Consider the following 26,347-nt stretch of genomic DNA (forward strand, 5'->3'; position numbering starts at 1 on the left):
GGAGCTGCCTTAATTACACATTTAATTTTTTAATTGACTTCTAGGTATGCAAACTTTTATCCCTGGCAACTTTCACCCATTCTTTAGAAACTGAAGGCTGAAATCGACACATCAAATTTCTTCAACTAAAAAATACTGTAACGTCTGCATATCACCGGTGCTCCTTAGGTGTCTGGTAGTGATACACAGTGTAAACCTTAAACAGAGCAAAGAGCAATTTTCCTTAAGCAAAAATTAGTTTATATGGGAAAAGCAAAGGACTTGCAATTTGGGACAAGCAAACTATGTTGAACCATAAGCAAGTCTGGAGAACAAACGGGAGGGGTTGTTTTGAACAAAAGTTCATTGGAGGAGAATGGTATTTTGAAGTGGTGGCGGCTTCTCATTGGCTGAAGACTAGGGCAGCTTACTGTTGCCAGGTGAGAGAGGAAATCTTCCTTCTTCCTGCTGAACTATACAAGCTGCAATGCGTGGCACGTGCGAGAGCCCTCCCTTCATGGCTTCCCAACTCCAATTTTGGATTAGGTTTCCTTAACACGTTTTCACAACAGTATAGTTATATAACAGAGATCACTTAGATTCCCTGTAATATTTGCCAGAGAAGGAAGTGAGGTCTTGAGTCTGGCCGAGAGAAACTAAATATTGGGTTGGCAAAAAAGTTCATTCAGGTTTTTCCGTAACGTCATGAAAAACCCGAACGAACTTTGTGGCCAATCCAAATAGTTACGTCTTTAAAAAACAGTTTAACAGTCATTGAAAATAGTATCTTATTTTTAAGTAACCTGCTAAATTTCTGCAGAATCAGTTTCCACATCATGGCTAGTCTAGTAAAGAAAATTAGATAAAGAAACACCTCATAAAGGTAAAATGTTAAATGGTAGTTGTTATTAATGTCTATTTTTAACATCCATGGAGTCCATGTGTGGTGCAGACTTGGTTTTTGGCCTCATGGAGCCTTTAATCATTCGGATTATTGTGTGAACAACCACTTACCTGTTTTTCTTTCAAATACATCAACCAAGCCACCAATCACCACACACAAAACAAAGCCACTTCTCTAACGGATTTTTTTTTTTTTTTTTTTCCTAACGGATTTAGACTTGGTAGTACTTGTTGAGAATTTTAATGTACTAGGCAGTATAGCGTTATACATGGTTACAGTAACCAGAATAGGATAAAAAGCTACTGTTATTAAACAAAGATACATTAGGGTTAACTCTGTAAAGAAGAAAAAACAAATGAATATTCCCAGATCTTCCCAAGTCCTTGAATGTGGTAAAGAAAACATGAGACAGAGACCATTAACGTAACAAATGGATGACTGTATTAAGAGAAAAGGACAAGATTGGTGTTTGCCTCCATCCATTCAGGAAAACAAGCACACGGACTTATACAATACTTTGGTTTAAAAATGATTCATAATATCAATGTTAAACCTGATATTGAAAGAATCCAATGGGTCACAAGGTGTAAAAACCGAACCACTGAAACACAAGCTTGCATAGATGAATGAATGAAGACGTGTAACCGGCACTGAAGGGGGGCTTGAGCACTGGAGTCCGAATGACGTTAGCACCTCGGCCGCCCAAGACACAAGAACGTCTCCAGCACCACGGTTCTCACTTTCCCCAATGAGGTCATGAGCAGAAACCTGTGCTGTATGAAGGTGGATTGAAACAGACTGTTTCCATCAGCCTCTTCCAGAAGCGTGCACACATACCCACGGGTACCCAACATCAGTCACCTTAAGGCATCCAGTGTCCCTCACAGTTTCACTTAATCTCTAGATAGGCATGTGATTTGAAGTGGCCTCCTTGTTTCCTGTCCGCAGACTGGCAACTCTATTCCATTAAGGTTCTGTTCAGTTCCATGAAGTGACTATTTCAAAGCTGCCTTTCCTTCTGGGGCTTGGCTACAAACTGATGAGCACTTGGGATAACATGTCACTTGTTTTTTAAACATCTACTTTCCAAATGTCAAAGGGCTTCTTACCAAAGCATCCAAAACCTCTGGGCACTGTGCAGTTACCTCTCTCAAGAGGATACTTTTCCAAATCTTGAGACAAATGACAGCACCACCTCAAATTTCCTGAGCAACTTGATTTATATGAACAAACTCCTGTACTTTATAATTCGGCACCTTTCAAAATACAATAGTGTGTTGGGATGGATTCTTCTTAAGGAAAACCGCATTACAGAGAATTCTCATTTTGGAACATCATTTTTATATGCTATCACAATACTTCATGAACTAAATATTGGGTTGCCTTTAAGAGGCAGGTGAAAAATATAGCTATATCCGAGAAAGGGCATTTGGCTTTCAGTTTATGGCAAACCTGAAGGTATAGCCTACGGGGATTTCAGAGGCTAATTCAGTAAGAAATTTTAGAAATTCTGATATCAAAAACCCTCTCACTAAATTTAACAGTTAGAAACTCTTTTAGCAATTATGGTCTGAAACTCAGTGAAACAAAAACTTATCCTAAGTATATGATGTGTAATAGTATATTCTCTCAACTGTCTTCTCTTTGCTGTCCTTGATCCTTGCTCTTTTGTGAAGGAAATGTCACTTGACCCCTGTCTTTCAATTCTTCCATTCTTTCTATATGAAACTCAGCAATGAATCATGGGGCACTAAGTTACACAATTAATTCTGTTCTTATCTGAAATGGCTTATGCTATGAAAAAGTTACTCAAGATGAGAGAAAAATTTTCTAGTTTGCTGAGAATACACAAAAACATTTAAGTCTATTAGGAACATATATCTAGGCAGTGTTCACACATATTTAAGGGCAAAGAGAATGATTTTTAGGACCAGACATTTCCACAAATCAACATGATTACTGAGATGACTGTGTTAGTCTGTAGCATCAAATACAACCCTAAAAAACACTCTGGTGTCTCCCCTACCATAGCAAAAGTTTCTGATTGATTTTCTCTTAAAAGTAATAAAATAGAAACACTCTTCATATCAACAAATCTCCCATTTGAGTAAATGTCTCTGTTTTGTTTGGTTTTCTTTTTTTTTAATGTATGCATTTTAATACATAAGAGTGTTGGTGAAATTCTTACAAAACAATAATGACTGACTTCACCCTGCATAAGAGAACCTTTGGAAATATCTTCTACAGAGTCGCCATAGAAAAGGAGGACAGTCAACTCTCAATTATTTAGGAAGTGATCACCTGAAGAATCCGGTCAGGAAATTCTCTCTCTCCTACTACCAGCCTTCTTGGTCATGCCACTGCTCATTCATAGATTGAGAGGCGATTTGAAATGGAATGACATACCTATCAGTGTGGACGTCACTCACATCTTGGTGTGAGGACGTCCAAAGCTTCTGATGATGAGGATGTCTGGGGCTCACCTGTGAATTTTATATCTCAATGGAGAGTTGACAGTCGTTCACATATAGGAAATACAGCACACTGACCTTGGTCAGAATCAAACTAATTTAAGGCAATCCTGTTCCTCACAGACGTTGCTGGCATAAAGTGCAGGTCTCATAAGAAAAGTGACTCTGTAGAAGTGAGGATTTCCTACTTTACCCTTTCCTTCTTGATTTCTCTAGAAATAAATTCAGCATCTCTAATGAGAGTTAAATGGCAGGAGTGACAACAGCCTCAACTCTTCCCTTTAACAGTCTTATGTATCCTCAGGGATAAAAGAGACTCTTCCCGGAGAACTCTGGGTGACACTGTGCCCCGTGCAGCATTATCAGGCCAGTCTCCAGGTTGCTTCTCCCTGCCCAGATGACCTACTATGGACTAGGGAGAAAAAAGGATCCTATCACCAGTAAGATAAGGAGTTATGGCTTTAAGACTCACAGGCACCACAAGATAGGAGGAAAAATGGGATCATTTTATCTAACTTTTCTCTGACTCTGAGCAGTAAGCAATGGACAAAGTACTCTAAAAATCTGTTTTTGTCTTTGTTTCTTTTTCTTTTCGCTCAAAGAGCAGGTTTTGATTTTTGTATGCTTGTTTCTAAAAAGCCAGTATTATCAGAATATGGCACACTATGTAACAGTGAAATCGACCTGAAGGGTTCCCTTTCCTGTATTAACGTCCCCAACACAAATAGTGCTTTCCCAAAAGGGAAAAAAGCCTTTGAGTTCAAGTTCTATTTTGTTCTCAGTCCTTCAGAAAGCTGCTTACACAGGGGTCTTACGCCTTTATTTGGCTGAGGATATTACAGCCAATCACCACAGTTATCTTTCAAGAAAATCATCACTGAATAAATGAATAATCTTGGTACTCCCCAACGTAATTTTTATATAAAGACGACACTCATTAAAAATCAAGGCCCTAGAGTGTTAACCACTTACGTGGTAAACTGAACGCACCATATTATACCAGGTGTTTCCAAAGAGCAATTTGGCACAAGACAAAATTCAGAGAACATTTGACAGTATTAAAGAAAAATAATAATCAGTTAAAAGTTAATTAGTTTTATACTGAAAAGTCCCAAGTTTGTGCGAAAGGTACGGACAAAGTCAGCAACGGATTAATTCACGGTCCAGTCCCGCTGTGGGCCACAGTAGAGAAGAAAAGGGGAAAACAGGTCTGGTTCCTAATTTCCTCGTGAGTTGAGTGGAACACAAGGCCCAAGTTCACACATTTTGGAATACGTTGATCTAGATCCAAGTGGCCACTGCCATTCTAAAAAGGTTTTCCTCCTGGGAGCATCTATCCGTATCTTTTCTAATTTAGATGTTTCTCTATGATCAAAAACCATATAGTCTTTTCTGCAGTTCATTAGTCTGTTGCTGGTTGTTGTAAAGTCACTTGGGAAATAGTAAGTCCAAGACTTTGTATGCAAAGTCACCTTCTAAAAATCGCAGTGTTACTTTAAAGCATGTGTAGCAACCGTCCGGTCTCCCAATAAAATTATGTCTAACAATGGTTAGACAGTTAGAGTCACATTATTTTCAACTCAGAACACTTAATCTTACCCTTATCTAACCTTGCTTCCAGGCGATGACTTACAAAAAGTTAGGCTGGGGCAATGGGGTGTGCATGTCCAGTAGCCTTATGATAAGGCTTCACAACACACTGTGCTTATTCAGTGACACTGATGTTAATGAGGCCTGGTATCCACAGAACAGAGGTATGTTTGGCAACAGAGAGATTTTCCAAGGCCAGAAGTATTAGTTTACATCACAACATTAAAGCATAATACATTGTGGGCCTAAAAATTAAATTGTGTGTGTTCCAGCAGTAGGAACAGAAACAAAATAAATGCTTCCATATTTATATAAAAATGACAAAGTGAAAAGCAGAGAACACAGTGAAGAATGTCTGGCAGTTCCTTAAAATACAATTGTTAGTTGCTTCTATAGTCTCAGAGATAACAATTACACTATTTGAATGAGAGTAAGAGGAATTCAACTGGTTGAATTTGATCTGTCTCCTTACTCACAGGGAAAGAATTATTCTGATACTCCTTAAAGTGTTTGCTTTACAAAAAAAATAAAATTAAATTAAAATATTTTAAAATTCTAGTCTTTTAAAAACCTTAAAAAAAACAACACATTTTCAATACAGATGCTGAATTTGCGTGTCACGAGGGAAATACCACCTTTGGTCACTCACTAAGACAGCTGAAACGCTAACATCCTGGTCACGTGTTAACTGACCTGACATTTTTTGAGTAAAATATATCCAGTTAGCATTTTACAATAATAAATATGACTGGATGAAGTAATACATGAGAGGCAAGAGAAATGGAGAATTTGAAAAGAAGAACTGATCATTGTATGAGATAGAAAAATAAACATTTATAAAATAAAAATATGGCAAATGTTGTTGCCCATTTGCCTGATTTTCAAATAAAAATATACTGTATTTTTTTCTTTAAAGCTACCATAAAAAACTTTAAAACATGAAGCAAAATCACAGGGCAGACAAAGAAAAATATAGCATTACTGTAAATCAATAATACCTAAACTTTGGATATTGAAACCACCCTCTGGAATTTGATTTAAGGCTAAGATCTCCATTTGGTCTGCCCTTGTCTATTTAAATAAAGACTTTTTCTCATTCATTTCATTCTGGACATTCAAAGTCCTGTTATTCTTCCTTTCCCCAATTTTCCGAAATGACTACATTCGTAAGGGTTTTGTTTCTTTCTAGATTATCATTTTCCCAAAACTTAATTCTTAGATATCTTTTACTTAAGTTCATACAGTCCAAAAACTTTATGAAACTAAAGATCTTTCTCAAAATGAAAAACCCAAATCTGCTCTGAGAAACTAGTCTAAAAAGCTTCCTGAATATTGCCCAACTTTAAAGACTATCTCAAAAGATAAGGCAAACAGAAGCCAGAAAAGAATGGATTAACAATTTTTCTCAAGTCACCCACAGATTTCTTTCCTAAACAAACATCACACTAAAATGCCAAAAACGTCAGATTCATACAATGAAAAATAACAGGAAGTCAGGCTGAAAAGATATTATTTATATATATATAGCATGACTGATATTTATGTTAACTAACTAGTATGGGAAAAGAGGCATTTCCATGAGGTTAGAAGATGGAAAAAAATTCCATATTTCTTGAAGAGGGGTTTAAAGGTCTGGCACAAAAGGAATCCAATGCCCATGTGTCATTAACAAATGTGTAGAACCAAATAGTTGGATGAAGAACCCCTTTATCAACTTCATGCCAATTAATCTACTTATTGACAGATATACAAAATAATTTTGAGAGGTTGCCAACAAATGCTGCTATGATCAATCTTACAGCTAGAGAAAATGATGGCAGCATCACGTATATAAACATCTTTCCATTTCCATTCCCCTCGGCTTTATAAGTAAATGTAAATAAGAGAAGGGATACAAAATTTTTCATTTTCAGTTTTCCGATTTTCAGTTGATTTTGCACAGACTTTAGTTAAAACTTCACAGAATTAAATTTTTGCCAGTAAATACTAACAAATGGTCCAATGCCCAGAGGCTTCAGAAAGCCTTGCTATTGAGGAGGCAATGGCAGCGACGGTGTTAGTGAACGACATCTAGGCCAATCTTCCCACAAGGGCGTGTAAGGATACGTAAAACCTCTACAGTGCTGGTAGTCTGTTACATATTTCAACTGTTCGAGGTTTTTTTTTTTTTTTATATTTTATGGTTGTGATTTTTTTTTCTTTCCTTGAGTAGTAAAAAAAAAAAAAGCAAACGTCTCTGTCTTTTAATATATCATACACTAATGAACCAAAAAAAAGCTATTTCTTATATTCTTTTATTCTGCATTGCATCCAAACATTGTGTTACTTTGATCATTATCTCCACGAAATTCTAATTGCTAAATAAAGCCTATTCCCTAGATATCAATACTCCATACCTAACGAAAATGGCATTTTATAGAGCTCTTAGATACTATATCCCAGAAAGCATATGCAGCATAAAGGTGGCCAATATTCAGAAGCTAGATTTTCTTGTACTGCCCAAGTGATCAGGAATAACCAAAACATTTTAAATGAATGAAAATTATTTATGGTCTAAAAAACACTTGAGGATAAATCTGAGGAATACAAAATACAGGAGAAAAAAATAAGCATGGAATGCATTCTGTATCATCCAGTAATTTTGCTACAGTGAGTCCGTTTTCAAGGCAGATTCCTAGGTTTTTATGGCTTATAATGGAAACCTGAAGAGAGAAGGAAAAAAGAAGAAAAACGATGAAGGAAAAATCTCTGAGACACTGTTTTTCTCCCTGCTCAGGTAAAATAATTTACCTATATATATATATTTTTTAACATCTTTATTGGAGTATAATTGTTTTACAATGGTGTGTTAGTTTCTGCTTTATAACAAAGTGAATCAGTTATACATATACATATGTTCCCATATCTCTTCCCTCTTGCGTCTCCCTCCCTATCCCACCCCTCTAGGTGGTCACAAAGCACCGAGCTGATTTCCCTGTGCTATGCGACTGCTTCCCATTAGCTATCTATTTTATATTTAGTAGTGTATATATGTCCATGGCACTCTCTCACCCTGTCAGATCTTACCCTTCCCCCTCCCCATATCCCCAAGTCCATTCCCTAGTAGGTCTGTGTCTTTATTCCCGTCTTGCCACTAGGTTCTTCATGACTTTTTTTTTTTTTCCTTAGATTCCATATATATGTGTTAGCATACTGTATTTGTTTTTCTCTTTCTGACTTACTTCACTCTGTATGACAGACTCTAACTCCATCCACCTCACTACAAACACCTCCATTTCGTTTCTTTTTATGGCTGAGTAATATTCCATTGTATATATGTGCCACATCTTCTTTATCCATTCATCTGTTGATGGACACTTAAGTTGCTTCCATGTCCTGGCTATTGTAAATAGAGCTGCAGTGAACATTTTGGTACACGACTCTTTTTGAATTATGGTTTTCTCAGGGTATATGCCCAGTAGTGGGATTGCTGGGTCGTATGGTAGTTCTATTTTTAGTTTTTTAAGGAACCTCCATACTGTTCTCCATAGTGGCTGTATCAATTTACATTCCCACCAACAGTGCAAGAGTGTTCCCTTTTCTCCACACCCTCTCCAGCATTTATTGTTTCTAGATTTTTTGATGATGGCCATTCTGACTGGTGTGAGGTGATACCTCATTGTAGTTTTGATTTGCATTTCTCTAATGATTAGTGATGTTGAGCATTCTTTCATGTGTCTGTAGGCCATCTGTATATCTTCTTTGGAGAAATGTCTGTTTAGGTCTTCTGCCCATTTTTGGATTGGGTTGTTCGTTTTTTTGTTATTGAGCTGCATGAGCTGCTTGTAAATCTTGGAGATTAATCCTTTGTCAGTTGCTTCATTTGCAAATATTTTTTTTGCAAATATTTTAAATATTTTAATATTTTGCAAATATTTTAAATACCTATATTTATATGCATTTCAAGTGGTTCATATTTTGTTTGTTTTTGCTTGTAAGAATACAATTGGCTCTCCATATCTGCAGGTTCCCCATCCACCATGGACTGAAAATATTCAGAAAAAAAATTTCCAGAAAGTTCCAAAAAGCAGAACTTGAATTTGCCATATGTTTGCAAGTATTTACAGAGCATTTATACTGTATTACATATTGTAAGTAATCTAGAGATGATTTACAGTTTAGGGGAGGACGCATGGCAAATGCTATGCCATTTTATACAAGGGTCTTGAGTATCCGAGGATTCTGAGATCCTCAGGGGTCCTGGAGCCAATCTCCTGCAGATACCCAGGTTGTATTTACATTCAGAATCAATGTGTTATTTTAATATTATGTATCAAATGTATGTCAAGGACAGGAAGGCACCTCCTAAAAGTGATGCATGTATATAATTTGAGAAAGAACATTATGAACTTCCTCCAGTTAAACAAGGGATGGTAAAAAGGCCACCAATTGATGAAAATTGTAGTGTATGGGTTGTTTTGATAATATTCAACTAATCTCATCTTTTAAATAATGTTTTTTGTCTTAATGTCAACATTGGATGAATGACAGAATGATAGGGAAGCAGGAGAAGGAGAGCTTTTTAAAAAATACAGATGCCTGGCAAAACCCGCCCCCAGAAATTCTAATTTAATTAGTCTAGAGTGGCACCTGTGCAATGGTATCTTGTAATCACCGCAGAAAAGAAAATTTAAGTAAGTCTGGGAAGGCAATCATTAGATTTGGGAAAGGATAATGAAAACATCACCTAATAAATCTTCAAAAACTGTAAAAAAACCCAAACATCAATTGATAAGGCCTAATCTTTGCAAAGTCTGTTGCAATCTGCTTTCATATATTTTACTCATGTAATCCTGACAATGCTGATACCATTAAAATCACCTCCATTTTTAGATGAGCAAATTAATATGAGAAACTACATTTTCATCACTCATTTTATGACTGTCATAAAAATACATATAAGTGAATGAATATGGTTAGTAGAGGAACTAGACCCGATTATTCCTTTCATTTTAAAGATCTGGTCCAACTTACATCTCATATTTTTTCTTCATTTTCTTTGTCCCATTTTTCTTCCATGTGATGTGTTTTGTGTGATGTGTGTATGTATGTGCGTATTTTAATCTAATTAAGAGAATCATAGGCAGATGAGAAACAAGAGCCAAGACAGGAAAAGCCCAGTAGATCTAAGTGGGGGACAGAGTCACCCTTTAAGAATCTGATAAAAGCTATGAACGAACTCTCTCTGGACCCTTGAACAATGTGGGGTTTAGGGGTGCTGATTCTCTGCAGTTGAAAATCCATGTATAATTTATAGTTGGCCCTCTGTATACACATCTGCAGACTCAGCCAATATGGATGGTGTAGTACTGAAAGATTTATTACCGAAAAAAATCCATGTATAAATGAACCCCTGTGCAGTTCAAACCTGTGTTGTTCAAGGGTCAACTAACTGTACATAGAAAGTCCTATATTCAGCTTAAGGTGTTTGCTTTCTGTTTTTTAATCATTTTTGTTTGTTTTCCAATAAACGAAGACTACTATAATGATCTGCCAAGAGGAAGAATAACATATTTTTCCACTCTATTGATCTATAAGACAGCATCTGGCTTTTCCACCACAGCATGAGGATTATTAAAACGGACCTTAAACCTGACCATATATACTTTTCTTACCTTTATGAGAAGACTCTGACTTTGAGAAATGACGTGTGGAATTATGCTGGTTTGTAAAATGAGTGTAATCCAAATCTTCAGCCTCTGTCATGGTAGGTGGTAGTGGCCTGAAAAAAAGTTAGAATTTAAAGAGATACTCTAAGGCGTAATGACAACAATTCCACCTCTCACCGGATCACTTGGCAAAAACATTTTCAGTAGAAATACAAAGCCAGAATATTTTAGAATCCTCATGTTAGTTCCTGGCCAGTTACATGAACTTGGATAAATTATTTAATCTTACTGTTCCTTTGTTCTGATGCACATAATTCAATAAAAACAAATATTTTCTGAATGCCTAATATGTGTGAGGCATTGTGCTAAGGGCTAGAGAAACAAAGATTAATGTTATCACTGCCATTAATGAGAAGTATACTTTGTTTTGGTAGGTATTACGAAGAAAAAGAGAAAGAAAGGAAAGGATAGAAGGGAAGAAAGTAATTAAGGGAGAGAGGGTGGCAGGTAAGAAGGGAGGAAAGAGAGGGGACGCTTGCCAACATAGAAAATTTAGAGCAAAGTTCCTTAAACCACTAGGTGGCAGAGTAGAACTTAGAGAAGGAAAGGGCAGTAATATCAATACGTGTGCAACTTTTCATGTCAAAACAAGACAAACAGTAAAAAAAAATTGGGAAATTTTTAATACTTCAAACTTTGTATTATTTTACTTATATAACAGATTTTTGCAAACATTTGGCACTGATTAAGATAGAACAAAATCTCTCCCCTTTTTTGGTTGTTGTTTCCTAAAGGTGTGCTCAACGTTTGCGTTAAAGCATGGAACCAGATGACATTAAGACCTGCCAAATATACAGCCATGTTGTAGGATGCTTCGTGTAATTATATATGCAATATGGAAAACATAAATATTTTGAAGTTTGGAAAGTTATGGTCGGTTTGGGTATAATGGGTTCTGTCATATAAGAATAAGGACAAGTAAGTGTTCAAATTTCTCACCCTGACCCAAGCGGTAGGTATCTCCCTGGGTAGTCAGTGTCTGGAAGAGGTCAGCATCGGATGTAAATTTGTGTATACATTGAGGACTATGCTATGGGCTCTACAGAGACGATCTCAACTTTCAGGATGAGTTTGCATGGTAGCTCTCATCTACATATTTTAGAGTTAGATTAGGTTAGATCAGGTAAGTGATCTAAGTTCACACAGTTGTTTAGTGGTAGAGCCAGGGCTCAAACTCAACTGGACTTTGAAACCAGTGCTCTTAACTACTATACTATGCTCTGCTACATAGGTGTGTATTTTTATCATCAGCATTATCTACATTCAAGATTATACAAACACACACACACATACACACAAGCACACATACTCCTTATACTTTCAAATGGTATGTGGCATATGTTTTTATACTTTCATACATTTTTATACACATATGATAAATATGAGCATAACAAATAACGTGGCATTTTTCTTGTTTTTCTTTTTGAACCATTTGTTTACAAATATTAGAAATTAAATAAGTGCTTTCCTTTCATTATTCATGGATATTTATAACATTCGTCTTTAAAAAGTAACATAAGACTTGGCACGAACAGTTGAGACAAAGCAATCTGACTCCAGAATTAAGAAAGTTAACTAAAGAAGTAACTTAGGCTCAAGGAAACAGGATTGGTAATCAGGGTGGCAGGGTCTATTTTTTACTCTTTTTAACACCCTCATTAGGTGACTGGAAACTGGAGAAATACAAGCCAACTGGTACTGTCAAAAAAACTCTATGTTTATTGCCTCACCATCAACTCATCATCAAGGAAAGGGATGCTAAAGAGTGAAACAAAGTATAGGACACCAACGAATTCTCTAGGATCCCCCCTATAAGGATACACAAATCAATCTAGAATGCCCTCAGTTCTCTTGGTGTGCTGTTTTGTTCAATTTTTGATTACACGGAGAACAAATCTTGGCTTACTGCTTCCAGGGGTCCTACCAAATTATTTGTTGCACTGGAGACAGTTATTTCAGTTAAGGGTATTCATATCCAAAGTTGGAAAAATCCTGTTAATGAATAGTTTGTTTTACAGTTTTTGATGTATTAGGATTACTTGTTTCCAACTGCTCTTATGAAATGATGTGTATCTTTAAGCTAGTGATAAAGCCAAATATGCTTCAGAATTCACTCAAAATTCATTTCTTCAAGAAGCCCTCCTAGACACCTAGACTAGTTTAAGTGTCTCCTTATGCTCTGCTAACAACCTGTATTTTTCATCCTTAGCATTTAACACAATCATAACAGTTATTTGTATAATTATCTGTTTAGATTATAAATTTCGTAAGAGCAGGAAACAACTTTTTTTGACTGCTGCTTACTTTAGTTCTGGACAATTTATTAGGGTGCTCAATAAATACCTGATAAATGAGTAAAGGGAGACAAATATATTTCATTTTCATAAGAATACTGTAGGAACTAAATGAGATTTATAAAATCCTTAAGTTTTTCTAAGCGAAAAAGGCAAAAATAAAATACCATGTAGTATTATTAATATACAATCCTATAGTTAAAACAATTTGGAACTTGGGTTGAAACTTTTTCCAATTACAAAGAATTGGAATCAACTCAGATTGCCAACTGGTTCTCTATTTTTTTAGACTAGAAATCTTATAATAGAAAATGAAAATGACTTTTAACCATGACTGTTACACTGAAGTAAACGTCTTGAACGAGTAAGCTCCATGTTTCTCAATCCTTGAAACCATGTCTTTCTGTACAAATGGTTAACTCAACTTCCACCATGATTAAATGTGAAAGAGGAAACCACAGACTCTAACCAGAAAGCATACATTCTGATATTAATTGTGTAAGATACCTATAATAAGATAATAGGCTTTAAGTTTTAACTATGAAAATATAGGTTTCATAAAATTCTTACTCATTTTTGTTTTGCCATATATATAATCTTTCTGCAAAAGCTATTTAAAGACAAATATTCCTCTTAATTCAAAAAAGACTTCAGTTCTACTAGTCATAGGCCACTTTTCACTCATTTACAATAGCCATTTTTAACACAGGATCATTTGATTATTCATAATCAAATATATCAAATATTTTAAAGAGTACCTATAACATTCCAGAAACTTGTTTTCAACTTTAATAAATCCTTTAAATAGACATTCCAGACTGTTCTATCATATGCTGTCAAAGTTACTGGTGTTCTAAAAAGCCCACGGACTTCGAAGACTGCAAAATAACTAACTCTAAAGGTGATTTTAATTCCCTTTATTAAAAAAAGCATAATATGCCACACCTATTTACCTACTGAGAACAGTTTAGTTACTTCTTATTTTACTTGGCTGTTGCAGGGATGTAAATAAAGCTGAAGTATGTAGTTCTAAAATTTGCTTTAAAAGGCATTTGGCATGTGCATAACTAAAAGCTGGAAGAGGAACCAATTTTATACAATTAGACAAACTACACTACTGTTGCCCTAAAAGCTTTACAACCTGATATAATTTTCTGAAAGGTATTTATCTTCTGAAAGCCCACGGATTTAAAAGTAGAGTATGGCATTTTAAGGACACTATATTCTCTTTAAGGAAACAAGTCTGGTAGTTTAAGTGTGAGCAATGAGTGGCAACAACAGTGTATATTTTTCAGTGTGATAAAACTTATGTTTTAATAATTAATAAATATATTATTAATAATCAGGACCAAAATACACAGTTTCAATAATTTAGAGTTTTCAAAATATTAGATTTAGTGTTACTTTTGTCTTTTTCTATTTAATGTTCTCTCTTCCTCTTCCAATCAATTTCCCTTTGAAAAGCAGCAGAAAGAAATAAAGAAAAAATAAAGGTTGCTTCCCCAGAGACTTAAATGTTGAGAATCTGCAGTGGAAAAACAGCAGACCCTCCATAACCATGACCCAAGACTGCTTGAGAGAAGTCAGAAAGTATACATAGCATAGCCACAGCTATTTGATCTAGTGGGATTTAGAACAATCTGCAATGACTCAAATGAGTGTTTGCCTAGGACATTGAGACTCACACAGAAATGAATTTAGGTGTATGTAAATGTCATGCATACACTAATGTGACCATGAAACTCAGTAAAAATTTAAAACCTGAGATTTTACTTAGGAAAATGGTTAATCTCTTCCCTTCCTAGCTGAGGGCAGTCAATTCAGTGACTCCAGAGACAAGAACTTGGTCCTAACCAAAAGTACATCTTTCCTTCTATACCTCAGCTTCTGTAAAATTCTCCGTCTTCCTGATCTGACTTGTTCAACCCAATTAAAAACTGAAAACAAAGCTTGAAAATAACCCTGCAAGACTTGATACCACCTTACAACTGCAGATTTCTGGATCTCCTCTCCAAGGAACAAATGCTCTTTTCAGGCAGCCAACATCTCCTTACTCACCCCAAGGTCAAGTTCCTCACTCCCCTTTTCAGGTGTCATCTTACCGTGCTGGCCTGTCATTCTTAGAATGGTGAGGTTCATCACTCTCTTTTGACTTTGAGTATGCTGATTTCGCTGTCTTGGGCTATGGGGGAAAAACAAGAAAAGAAAAACACACACACATATGGAAAACAGCAAACAAACAGAGAAAGATTAGATTTATTAATTATCTAAATGATGTGAAACTCTCCTTTAGTAATTTCAGGTTACTTTCATCCAGTTGAGCAACTTAAAATATTTTTAAATACAGCCACTCGGAGACAAAAAAAAAATATCATCATGAAAGTGTGTTGCAGGTTTTCAGTACAGCCAGATGAGTGGGCTAAACACACACAAACACGATCCCCCATAGAGATGCGCTTGGCCACCCATTATTAACAAAACAGCTGCACAGCAGCTGACGAGAACTGTAACTGATCAGGACCCTATCGGGCCTTCCAGGGACAGACGCCCTCCCCCATATTCTCTGCCTTAGCTCCTCTCTGAAGTACCTAGGTAATAGTATCTGGTGCATATTTCCTGAGTGGTCTTACAGATGTGAAAACCCCCGCCAAATGGAAGATGTTAACTTCTTGATGACCATGAGCACACAGCCCCCAGGCCTTCTAAAAATGCTTTCCTGAAACCCACCGGGGAGTTAGGGCTTCTTGAGTACTAGCAGTCCCAGACTACTAGTATGAAGCCTTACAGTAAACGCTGCACTTTCCTTCCCCACAACCCGATGTCAGTAGAGTGGCTTTACTGCACATGGGTGAGCGGACCCAAGTTTGGTTCAGTAACAGAACTGGCGGACTCCCAGAGTCTGTGGAATCTAGCTTCATGCTCTTAAGCTTATTTCTGAACATCTGACTTAGGGATGCTAATTTTCAAGCTCAGAAACTAAGGCATATTCATGCCAACTTTTCCAGGAGAGAAACAATTCCAGCACCAGTTACAGAATCTAGAAATGACAGAAGTCCTGATACTGCTAGAAATGTGGTCTACCCCTTCTTCCTTTCCTGATTTGCAATCTTTAAAAATACCTACTCCCTCATAGTTAACAAAGAACCTGAGTAACTCCTGGTCAACTACTTATGGCTTAATTTACGTAACAGAAGCATTTGGGAACCCTTCCACCAAAATGAAATACGTCTGTTAGGAAAAATCCTGAATTACTAAGAGTGTACAGGAGGGAGATAAATTAAATAATTAACATGCAAATAATATTTTCATCTGCTTTCAGACTCACAACTAGGTAGCTGAGCAACAGGCAATAGTAGAGCGATACTGTTATCATGCTTTCTCTGTCTTTGTTTTCCTCAAAACATGCTGAGACTGTGGCAGGATCAGAGACCCAAGGGAGGATTTTGTTTGAGAGAGGGAGGGAAGGGGGGAGGGGAAGAACAGTGCTAAACATCAACCATATCATGGACACACACCCTGGCTGCATCCTTCCAGCCTAGTACAAACTCCCTCCCTAAAAGCCTTTACTATATGAATTCTCACCCCCGCTCCTCTTTTGCATTTTTCGGCCAGCTTGACCGTGTATTTGTTAGCTGTCTATAGTTTGTCTTCCTCTCTACATTACACATTATTCTGGGGAAAATCTATCTTTGTCTTTCCCTGTAAGTCCAGAGTGGTCCTTTGCACACAGTAGCTAATGAGTAAGATCTGTTCAACTAAACTTGCAATCACCATATACAACAATTAGATTACAGGAGAATGAACAGCAGTCGCTGACTATTTTGTCTACTATTTCTGATTAACGAGGAGATGCTTACAGTTCAAGCTCATGCTAGAGGGTTTCATAAGCAATGATTGCTGGTGATAAGAATGGCCGTCAGTCTGCCATGGGTCAAGCGATGTCAGAGGAAACAAGAGACAGCTGGCACATGATCAAGGAGGAAGGACAATATACGCAAACAGGGAAAGTTGAGAGAAGAAGAGAAGGGTACTGTGGAAATTTAAGAGCAAGTGAAAACACTACATTCTCCTGTAAGGCAAGCATAGTAAAACTAAGATTGCTCATGGCCAGAGGCACCTACCTGCATCTCAGTTGGTCTTAAAATGAAGGAAATGAGTTTTTCAACCTTAGCAGTAACTTTTTACATAGTTACTTTCAAGAATTCAATATGATTTTTCATGGTGAATCAACTTTTACAAGTCAGATTCACATATGCGATACAGATAATTTGTATACCCTAAATATATTTGTGAGCTTACCCTAAAAGAGGACTCCCCATTTCAGTTCTAATTGTATTTCTAATTAAAAACAAACAGACAGACCCTACCTTCCACTCGGGGTCATGCTTTCTTTTGTCCACAGAGGATTTCTCCCGTTCCCTGGCTTTCTTGTAAGCTTTCTTTTCTTCAGCCATTAGAAGTCTAGCGATTTCCTAAACAAAATCCAGTCAATATCATTGATTGCAAAGTTGCAGGTAGAAAATTGGGATAAATTGCAATAAAAACTGGGATATTTCCAAAGAATATCGGCTAAACAAATTAACTAACACGAACTCACCTCATCCTGAGCTACCTGAGCTGCTCTCATGTCCACCTGGGTAGCCTATGGTATAGAAAATACAAAAAAGTATAATTTAATTGGAATCTATGTTGTCCATTTAAAAAAAAAATCTTACATAAAAATAAATTGGTATTTGAAACTAGTGGTGATTAACACCCCTGAAGATGATAATCAGTTGGTATACTTTTGTTAGCCAGAGCAGGGTCTATTTTTATCAAATTCTACAGTGGATTCTTAGAGAATTATCAGAACTCAATAAAGGAGAGACAGGGATATGGAATTCTGTTGCTAATGCTTACGCAGTGAGTACAACTGGACACGTTATTCCTATTGTCTTGATTTTCCCACCCATAAAAAAGGTATCAGTTTCTTGACAGAGAGAGGACTATAATGTCCGTTATATAATATCAAGATTGATTCAATTCACAAAAACCCACTAATTCATCTAAAATTCTGTATTAAAGTTTGCTCACCAAAATTTCTTCTTCTTGCAGTTTTCTGGCAATTTCAGCATCATACCATTCCTGATTCCTGTTGGTCACTCGTGATGGAGTAGAGACCGCTTCTTTCATCACTCTGGGCTTCGTTCCTAGAAAAAACTCAGTGCAGTAAGGCTACTGAGTGTGTTTTCTGAAAAGTTGCAAAATTTATGATAAAGAAATTCTTCTTCAGTATCTAACAGTGACAATACTGCCTCCACTCTAAAATTCAACGTAGGGTGTGCTGGAAATAATTGTTTCCCCTAGGCATGCAAGAGGTGATACAGGTAATCCACACATTTAAAACAAAGTTACCCACCCAAACCTGCTTGGTAAAAACTGCCCTCTCACATAGCTTCTCCAGCAGTAGAAAATCATACAAGGAACTATAAGTGAGACTTTTGCAAAACAGGAAGTGAAAAAAGATTAAGTCCCTGAAATAAAAAGAATTTAGAGAAAAGCAAGTTATTAGGAGTTTTAAAGAGACTAAACTGTCAAGGCTGGAGGAGGTGAGAGGCTTTCCATCTTTCTACCTTGGCCCTGCACACCTTACTTCAGAGGGAACAGAAACAGCGTCACCTGGGAGTTATGTGACAGTCCCTATTAACCAATCTGTGGCCCTGCCGTGGCTTCTGCTCTTATGGCCTCCAAACCCACTTGCTTTAGAGCTTTCCCATAGCTCTGATCAGCTTAATGTTGCTAAATTTTAGGGAAGATGTAACATAAGTGAAATGTCAGAGGGCACAATGACCTTAGAGTTCTATTGTTCTGAGGAGAAAGGAACACGGGGACTGGTAGAGAATTTTGGCTTTTTACTTTGAAATTTTATAAGCAGCATATATTCCTTTTATAACTTTCAATTAAGTGGTAAATGCTAATGGTTATTCTAAAATTGTGGGTACTTCCTTCTTTGTATCCTTTATAAATTACAATTATTCAAAAATGTGACTGTATTACATTCAAAAATAATAAAAAATTTTAATGCAGTGAATAAGATTAACCATCTGGAATAGTGACTCTCAGTAAATGGATTACTAAAGGGAGAAAGAAACTTTACTCCTAGTTGCCTATTTCTTTACATTAGAGGTTCTCAATCATGTCTATATATTAGAATCACTTGGAGTACTTTACATACACATGAAAATTTTTGATCCAAACCCCTGAGATTCTAATATAAGTAGCCTGGGTGAGATCTGGCCTTTGTTAGTTTATTTTAAATCTTACCAGTTGATTCTTAATTGCAATTACCATTAGAACTACTAGTTTGGTGTATTATGTCCATCAAATTAACTGTACATGAAAATAATTTTTATCAAAATGCCTCAGCACATGATTCACTTCCTTTAAACAAAAGAGGAAAAAGGAAAGAAAAAAATACAACTAAATTCTGGGCAAATGAAGAGTTTAAATTATCTGGTGAAGCCTCTTTTTGAACTTTAAACCTAGCTTTGTGGTAAATCCAAAAGCCACAAACTCATCTGCCTTTCCACAAATAAAGACTATTAAACCTGGCTTTCTTACCTTCAGGTCTATTAGCACCTGATTACCCAGAATACAGAATCTACTTCAACTTCACATTATCTCTAGAGCTACTGAATCTTATGCTAAGCTGGGCTGGTTTTAACGCAGGTTTCTGAGTGGTCTGGGACAGTCAGGAAACAGTGGTATACTCACTCCCAAGAGTAGATAAACTCCTTGAGTTATGATTAGCTTAGTCATAACTAGAAGGGAAGATTTCAGGGAAAAATAAGTAAAATTAGATAGGGAGGTTGGCATTGGGAAAAGTCAGTGGACAAGATAGGTTGCTATACCATATGCCCTTCTACAGAAACGGCACTTCCACGAGCAACCCAAAGCCTAGCTGAGGACGACAGGGGAGATCACACTTATGCCCTGCTCTTTCAATTTTGCCATCTGGGAAAAGAAGTACAATGGAAATGTGCTCAGATTTGGAGAACTAAACTTTCTCCACTACTATGCCTCCTACTCTACACCACAAAATTAACTGAGAAAATATTTTGTTTTAATACCAATCAAAGATGCGTGGAAGACATTCAAATGAAATAGTCAAACAAAGAGTCTTATTTGGTTTGAAAGGTGTTAAGATTGTGACTTCTTGGCAGTTAAAAAGAGAATTACACATGGGAATTCCCTGGCGGTGCACTGGTTAGGACTCCGCACTTTCACTGCCAAGGGCTCGGGTTCAATCCCTGGTCAGGGAACTAAGATCCCGCAAGCCACGCGGCATGGCCAAGATAAAAAAAAAAAAAGAGAGAGAGAGAATGACATATAGATCGATGGAACAAAACAGAGAGCCCAGAAATAAGCCCATGCGTATATGTTCAATTAATTTATGGCAAAGAAGACAAGAATACACAATGGAGAAAGGACAGTCTCTTCAGTAAATAGTGCTGGGAAAACTGGACAGCCACATGCAAAACAGTGAAATTTGACCACCAACCTATACCATACACAAAAATTAATTCAAAATGGTTTAAAGACTTGAACATAAGACCCAAAACAACAAAGCTCCTAGAAGAAAACATTGGCAGTAAGCTTCCTGACGCTGGTTTTGGAGATGATTTTTTGGATTTGACACCAAAAGCAAACTCAACAAAAACAAAAATAAGCAAGTGGGACTACAACAAACTAAAAAACTTCTTCACAGCAAAGGAAACCATCAACAAAATAAAAAGGCAACCTACAGAATGGGAGAAAATATTCACTAATCACATATCTGATAAGGAGCTAACATCCAAAATATATAAAGAACTCATACAATTCAACAGCAAAAACACAATCTGATTAAAAAAATGGGCAGAGGATCTGAATAGACATTTTTCCAAAGAAGACATACAGATGGCCAACACATACAAAAAGGTGCTGAACATCACAAATCATTAGGGAAATGCAAATCAAAACCACAGTGAGGTATCACACCTCACTCTGGCTAGAATAACTATTATCAAAAAGACAAGAAATAACAAGTGTTGGCAAGGATGTGAAGAAAAGGAAACCCCTGTGCACTGCTGGTGGGAATGTAAATTGGTACAGCCACTATGAAAAACAGTACAAAAGTCCCTCAAAAAATTTTAAAAAGTTAGAACTACCATACAATCCAGTAATTTCACTTCTGGGAATTTATCTGAAGGAAATGAAAACACAAACTTGAAAAGACATATGCACCCTGTGCTTACTGAATTATTATTATTTACAATAGCCAAGACATGGAAACAATCTAAGTGTCCATTGATGGATGAATGGATAAAGAAAATGTTAGATACACACACACACACACACACACACACACACACACACACACACACACAGAGGAATATTATTCAGCCATAAAAAAGAATTAAATCTTGCCATTTATGACAACACGGGTGGACCCTGAGGGCATCACGGTAGGTGAAATAAGTCGGAAAGAGAAAGGCAAATACTGTACGATTTCACTTGTATGTGGAATCTAAAACAAAACAAAAAATCCTGAGCTCAGAGATACAAAGAATAGAATTGTGGTTGCCAGAGGGGGGGTGGGCAAAATGGGTGATGAGAGTCATAAGACACAAACTTCCAGTTATAAAATAAATAAGTCAAGGGGATGCAATGTACAGCATGGAGACTATAAGTACTGCATTGCATATCTGAAAGATGCTAAGAGGATAGATCCTAAAAGTTCTCATCACAAGAAAAAAAATTTGTAATTATGTATGGTGACGGATGTTAACTAGACTTATTGTGGTGATCATTTTGCAATATATACAAATATACACTTGAAAGTAATATAATGTTATATGTCAACTATACCCCAATAAAAGCAAACAGCTATATTTTGATGCAATATCTCTCTAGGTCAAATATTTAGAGGGAAAAAGAAGAGTTTATTTGAACTCTTGATATATCTTTGGAACTTGCATGCCTCATAAGTAGACAATTTCTACAGCCTGGAATACTAGATTTCTGGACTGACAGGACTGCCCATTAAATGCAGTATACTCCGTACCAAAGGTGAAAAGAGCTTTTGTAAGTATGTAATGAGGAACTTCAGATAGTACAGTGTAAGGCTGTCATTACAGAAAACAAAGATGCTCTAAAATCTTATTAAACATAGTTAATTCAAAGAAATTACCAAAATGGCTGCCTTCATTGTGGAAACCTAAACATAATTTGGAAACTAGCTTTCAAAACACCAGGTGAACCATACTTTCAAGAGTTCCACGTTCATTTCTTAATCAAATTCTTGCTTATCTTTTTCTGTTCATCATTCTCCAGTCTGAGGACACAAGAACCTCCCTCAATGAACACAAACAAAGCTTACCTTTCAAGACATTCTGATAAAATAAAACTGTTAAAAGTACTGGTACTCAAGATAAACTTATCCCAAACTATGGAATATGGTAATATGATGACACATGGATCCTGATACCATTCAAGAGTATTTTGTAATAAGCCATTCTGACACTTGGGGAATATCATAGCAGAATGGTGTTTAATGGCTCTGAGAGGTTTGAAGTTGACCGGCAGAAAATTAATAAGCTGTTGTAATTTAATAGCTCAATAGAGATGTTTACCCTCAAAGGTGGTATGGATTTACTGCCCTTTAGAAAATTAACCAATCTTATATTTAATTTAGCAATTTTATTCTGTGTTCCATTTTCAACTGATTATAAAACCATGTCCTGCAGATCAATGCTCTTAGAACTGGCTCTCTGTTGTCCTGCCAGTTTCTTTATTATTAAGTTAAATAAAACTTTGGTCTACGCTAACAACTTTAAGAACTGTGCTTTCACAACAGCAAGAATAGATACCAGTATCTAATAATTATACTTTAATGTATCTTCTGACCTATTCTGGGTAGGTGGGGGGGAGGGGCATCGCAAATTCAGCCGCCTACAGGGCCCACGTAGGTAAAGTTTGCAAAGTAAGTTGAATATAAAATGACAGATGCTAGCAGCTATGTTGTAGCCATTTTAGTAGCTGCCTAGTCACACTGTTTTTAAACCCTTATGCTATTAAAATAAAAGAAACAAAACATTTGCCTACAACTCCAGTACTAGGGCCTGTGAGTCAGTGTTTGTTTAATATTAGTTCCACCCTTTCTAAGCCTGTTTAAGATGCCCTCAAGTATACTAAAAGCCATAAAGATTTAACCAGCCCTCAGAGCACACTTAGAAGGTTGGAGTCACAGAATCAGAAATGTGGAGGTCGATGTAATCACCATTCCTCCCCGGTATCTTTTGGACTCCAACATGTCTTTCTAAATCTGGATCCAGTGTAACTTACTCATAAAGCCTCCTCCAGGTAGATTTTATCACTTCCTCCTCTACTGCCCCACAGCTCTTTGTTAAGAGTATATCAAATTTGCAATTGTTTGTCTATATATCCATCTTTTTGGCTTGACTCATGAAACTTCTGTGGCTCAGATCCAAGCATCCATCCCCAAACATAAAGCCTGAGGCAAGAATATTTGTGGCAGACACTCATCTGGCTTGCTGAACTGAATTTTCATTTTCTTTATCACCAAGTCCTTTAAAAACTTAAAGGACTAACGTGATAGGAAGAGATAACATGAAAGGAAGAACCAAAAGAATCAACCTGAACCTGCAATCTAGAAACCACTTTCCAGACCAGGAGTAGAGGTTGGCTGGGCAACAGTAATGGTTACAAGTAAGAACAGTCATCTCCTTGGTACTTTTTTCCCAATAATCCTCGCATCTCTGTAAAACTTCCATAAGAGCAAAACAGAACTAGGGAGATGAGTGTGGTCTAATTAAAACACCAGACAGGGCAGTACTATGACTTGCAGTGGTACAGCCATAGGGAAAACATCACAGCGGCAGTTTCCAGACAAGAATAGAGAGAACCGTTACTACGTCACTGACGGACTTCAGAGTTAGGCCTCATGGATGCCAGAAATTTGAGGCTTAAGACTAATGTTCACCTCGTTCTTATGTAAGTACCAAGAGCTTACCTCATATTGGCACTTCAGAACACCAACTGTAGAGTTAGAGTTGAAGATGGTTAAAGCACAGGAAGGAACTCAAGGCAATTGTTTTCAAACTTTAAGTACATAAGAATCACCTCCTGGTCTAAAACAAACCCGAATTGCCATGCTGCGCTCCAGAGATGATAACATATGTAAGACCCAGAAATCTGAATTTTTAGGAAATAGCCCAGCTGATTCTGATGAAAACAAACTTGAGGCTCACTATTTGAAAAACGCTATCTTAAGAGATTGCCTATCCCATCTCTCACTTTACAGCTGGGAAAGATGAGGTCAAGAAAATCCAGTACTTCCAGCCCCGCAGGTCTTCTAGTTAGGCAAATACTATGAAGGTGGTGTTACTAAACCTTCTGGGTTCACTGAATCAAAACCAGAAACTCAAGAGCATTGATTTGGTATCAGAATCTCTGATATATGGTCTTGGCAAATTAAAAATTGTATCTGGGATGGGTACCTCCACTGCAATCCGGAGCTGGAAGAATGTTGTAAGGAATGAGTGTATTCTCTTAGAAGGCAGAGATCTGAGATTAAGTAAATACCTTTTTGTAATATTTGGCCCAGGATTTATTTCCAAGCCAGGAGCACGAACCAGAGAGAAAGGACAGGTTGTTTACGATGCTTATTAAATACATTTGTTTGTATGTATATACATGATACCAGAACTTCCAACGAGGCTGCCCTTTATTACCTGCGTCACGGAGTTGGTGCCGTTCCTCGCTCTCTGAGAAGGGAGGAGCCCTGGGCCTGTGCTTCCTCTCTCTGTGCTCACCTTGCCCATGGTCGCTTCTATATACAGCTTCCTTGCAGTGAAGCCCCGCTTTCTGTGAGGCCTCGGGAGAAAGCTGGTCTTGGTGCCTGGACTGTTTTTCCCAATTCCGAGTTCGATGGCTGTGCTTAGCCTCCCAGTCTTCCGATTCAGTGCTCAGAAACACCTCACCACTGATCTTGGGGAGAGGAGGTCTTCGGGGCCTCTCGTGACCAGATCGTTTCCTTTCAGGCTGCTCAGTGCTAATTTGGGGATCGTCCCTCACTTTACCCAAGCTAGAGGATGAAAGAGGTTTCTCTGATGAACAATGCTCTTCCAGTTCTTCCAAGTTCTCCTGTGGATGTTTCGATTCCTCCTTTCTCTGCTTCACAGTCTTTTCCTCACTTTGGAGTCTATAAGACTTTGAGAATCCAGAACCCAACTCCCTTGCCCTCCTTGACCGTGGCTGGTCTGAGCGGAGGTGGAGGAATGTGAAAAATAGAAATGCAAGTTAACTTAATGAGAGTATGAACTCACTACAGGACAGAGGCAGGGCCCAAGTTTAACATATTTTAAAATGAAGAAGATGACTTTTTCAATTTAACAAACTGAAATGAAGGGATGAGCATTTGCTGGAATGGTCCATGCCTACATGAAGGATTCTGGGTACATAGCCAGAAAGGTAAAAAACTAAAATGAAAGTAAGTGAAAAAAAGTAAATCTGAAAGAAGAGCTTGATCATGATTAGCGAAGAGTTAACACATACTTTAATATTTGCCAATAACAAAAATTCTAGTCATTAAATGTTTAATTCTATTTATAAAACCAATTTGGAACTAGTATATGGGGGAAAAGTGAGAGTTGAGGGAGTCTTATAAAACAGAAAAAGAACTAACTTTGTGATTCCAGTCAGAGACTTTCAAATATTCTTATTGGAAATAACAATAAATCTATGTCAGAATATTGCTAACTTCTACTTAGGCCACTAGAGTGATGATCCACAGATTTTCGTGTTCCTCTGTCCTCTCCCCATAGGTGGCCAAAGCCAACACTCCCAGCCATGTTACAGTTCAGTGTGGAAGAAGAGGGAGTAAAGGAAAATTTTAAGTGAGTAAATGCCCGTATTATCTTCGGAAAACTCTGTTCCTAATCTTACTTGAAATTCTTCAGAGGGAAAAAAGTTAAAAAGAGATGTCATAACAGAATACATAAAAAGGAGTCACTTCCTAAATACATTTCAAAAAACTTTATGATATTGTTTTCTGGCTATAAAAATACAATATGTGCTAAATATACAAGTGCCTAAGTTTAACACAAACTGCAGAAACAGCACACAGATGGGTGCTTTTTTGTCAGGTCTCATTTAAGAACAAGCAAACTGTGAAAACAAAGGAAGTAAATTAACAATGCACATTGCAAGAGCATATTTATTTTAACATTTTCTAAGACTTTTACTTTAATTGGGAAGTAACAAAAAGAAATCCTAATTCCGTGGAAGATTGCTAAAATAGCCAAGATTCCCTGTTGGAATTAGTCACTTGCTGAACTGCTTTTGAAACAGCTACCGTAA

The 26,347-nt window shown here is 37.0% G+C and overlaps 1 protein-coding gene across 13 annotated transcripts in view; it reads right to left on the reverse strand.

Annotated features, from left to right (window-relative positions):
• The window catches only part of CCDC50 (coiled-coil domain containing 50), a 146,482-nt gene that overhangs the window by 78,052 nt on the left and 42,083 nt on the right, over positions 1–26,347 (reverse strand). For 8 of the 13 annotated variants that reach the window (XM_082393266.1, XM_082393274.1, XM_082393264.1 and 5 more), the window contains 6 exons: positions 24,721–25,248; positions 18,020–18,135; positions 17,544–17,588; positions 17,314–17,418; positions 15,049–15,128; positions 10,599–10,705 (listed from right to left, as the gene is read on the reverse strand). In XM_082393266.1, coding sequence (XP_082249392.1) covers positions 10,599–10,705; positions 15,049–15,128; positions 17,314–17,418; positions 17,544–17,588; positions 18,020–18,135; positions 24,721–25,248 — 981 coding nt within the window. Of the gene's footprint in view, positions 1–1,301; positions 7,647–10,575; positions 10,706–15,048; positions 15,129–17,313; positions 17,419–17,543; positions 17,589–18,019; positions 18,136–24,720; positions 25,249–26,347 lie in introns of those variants that run through there. The other 5 variants (XM_082393265.1, XM_082393273.1, XM_082393268.1 and 2 more) reach the window with 5 other exon arrangements.

Source organism: Balaenoptera borealis (assembly GCF_965194805.1).
Source record: "Balaenoptera borealis genome assembly, chromosome: 5".
NCBI lineage: Eukaryota > Metazoa > Chordata > Mammalia > Artiodactyla > Balaenopteridae > Balaenoptera > Balaenoptera borealis.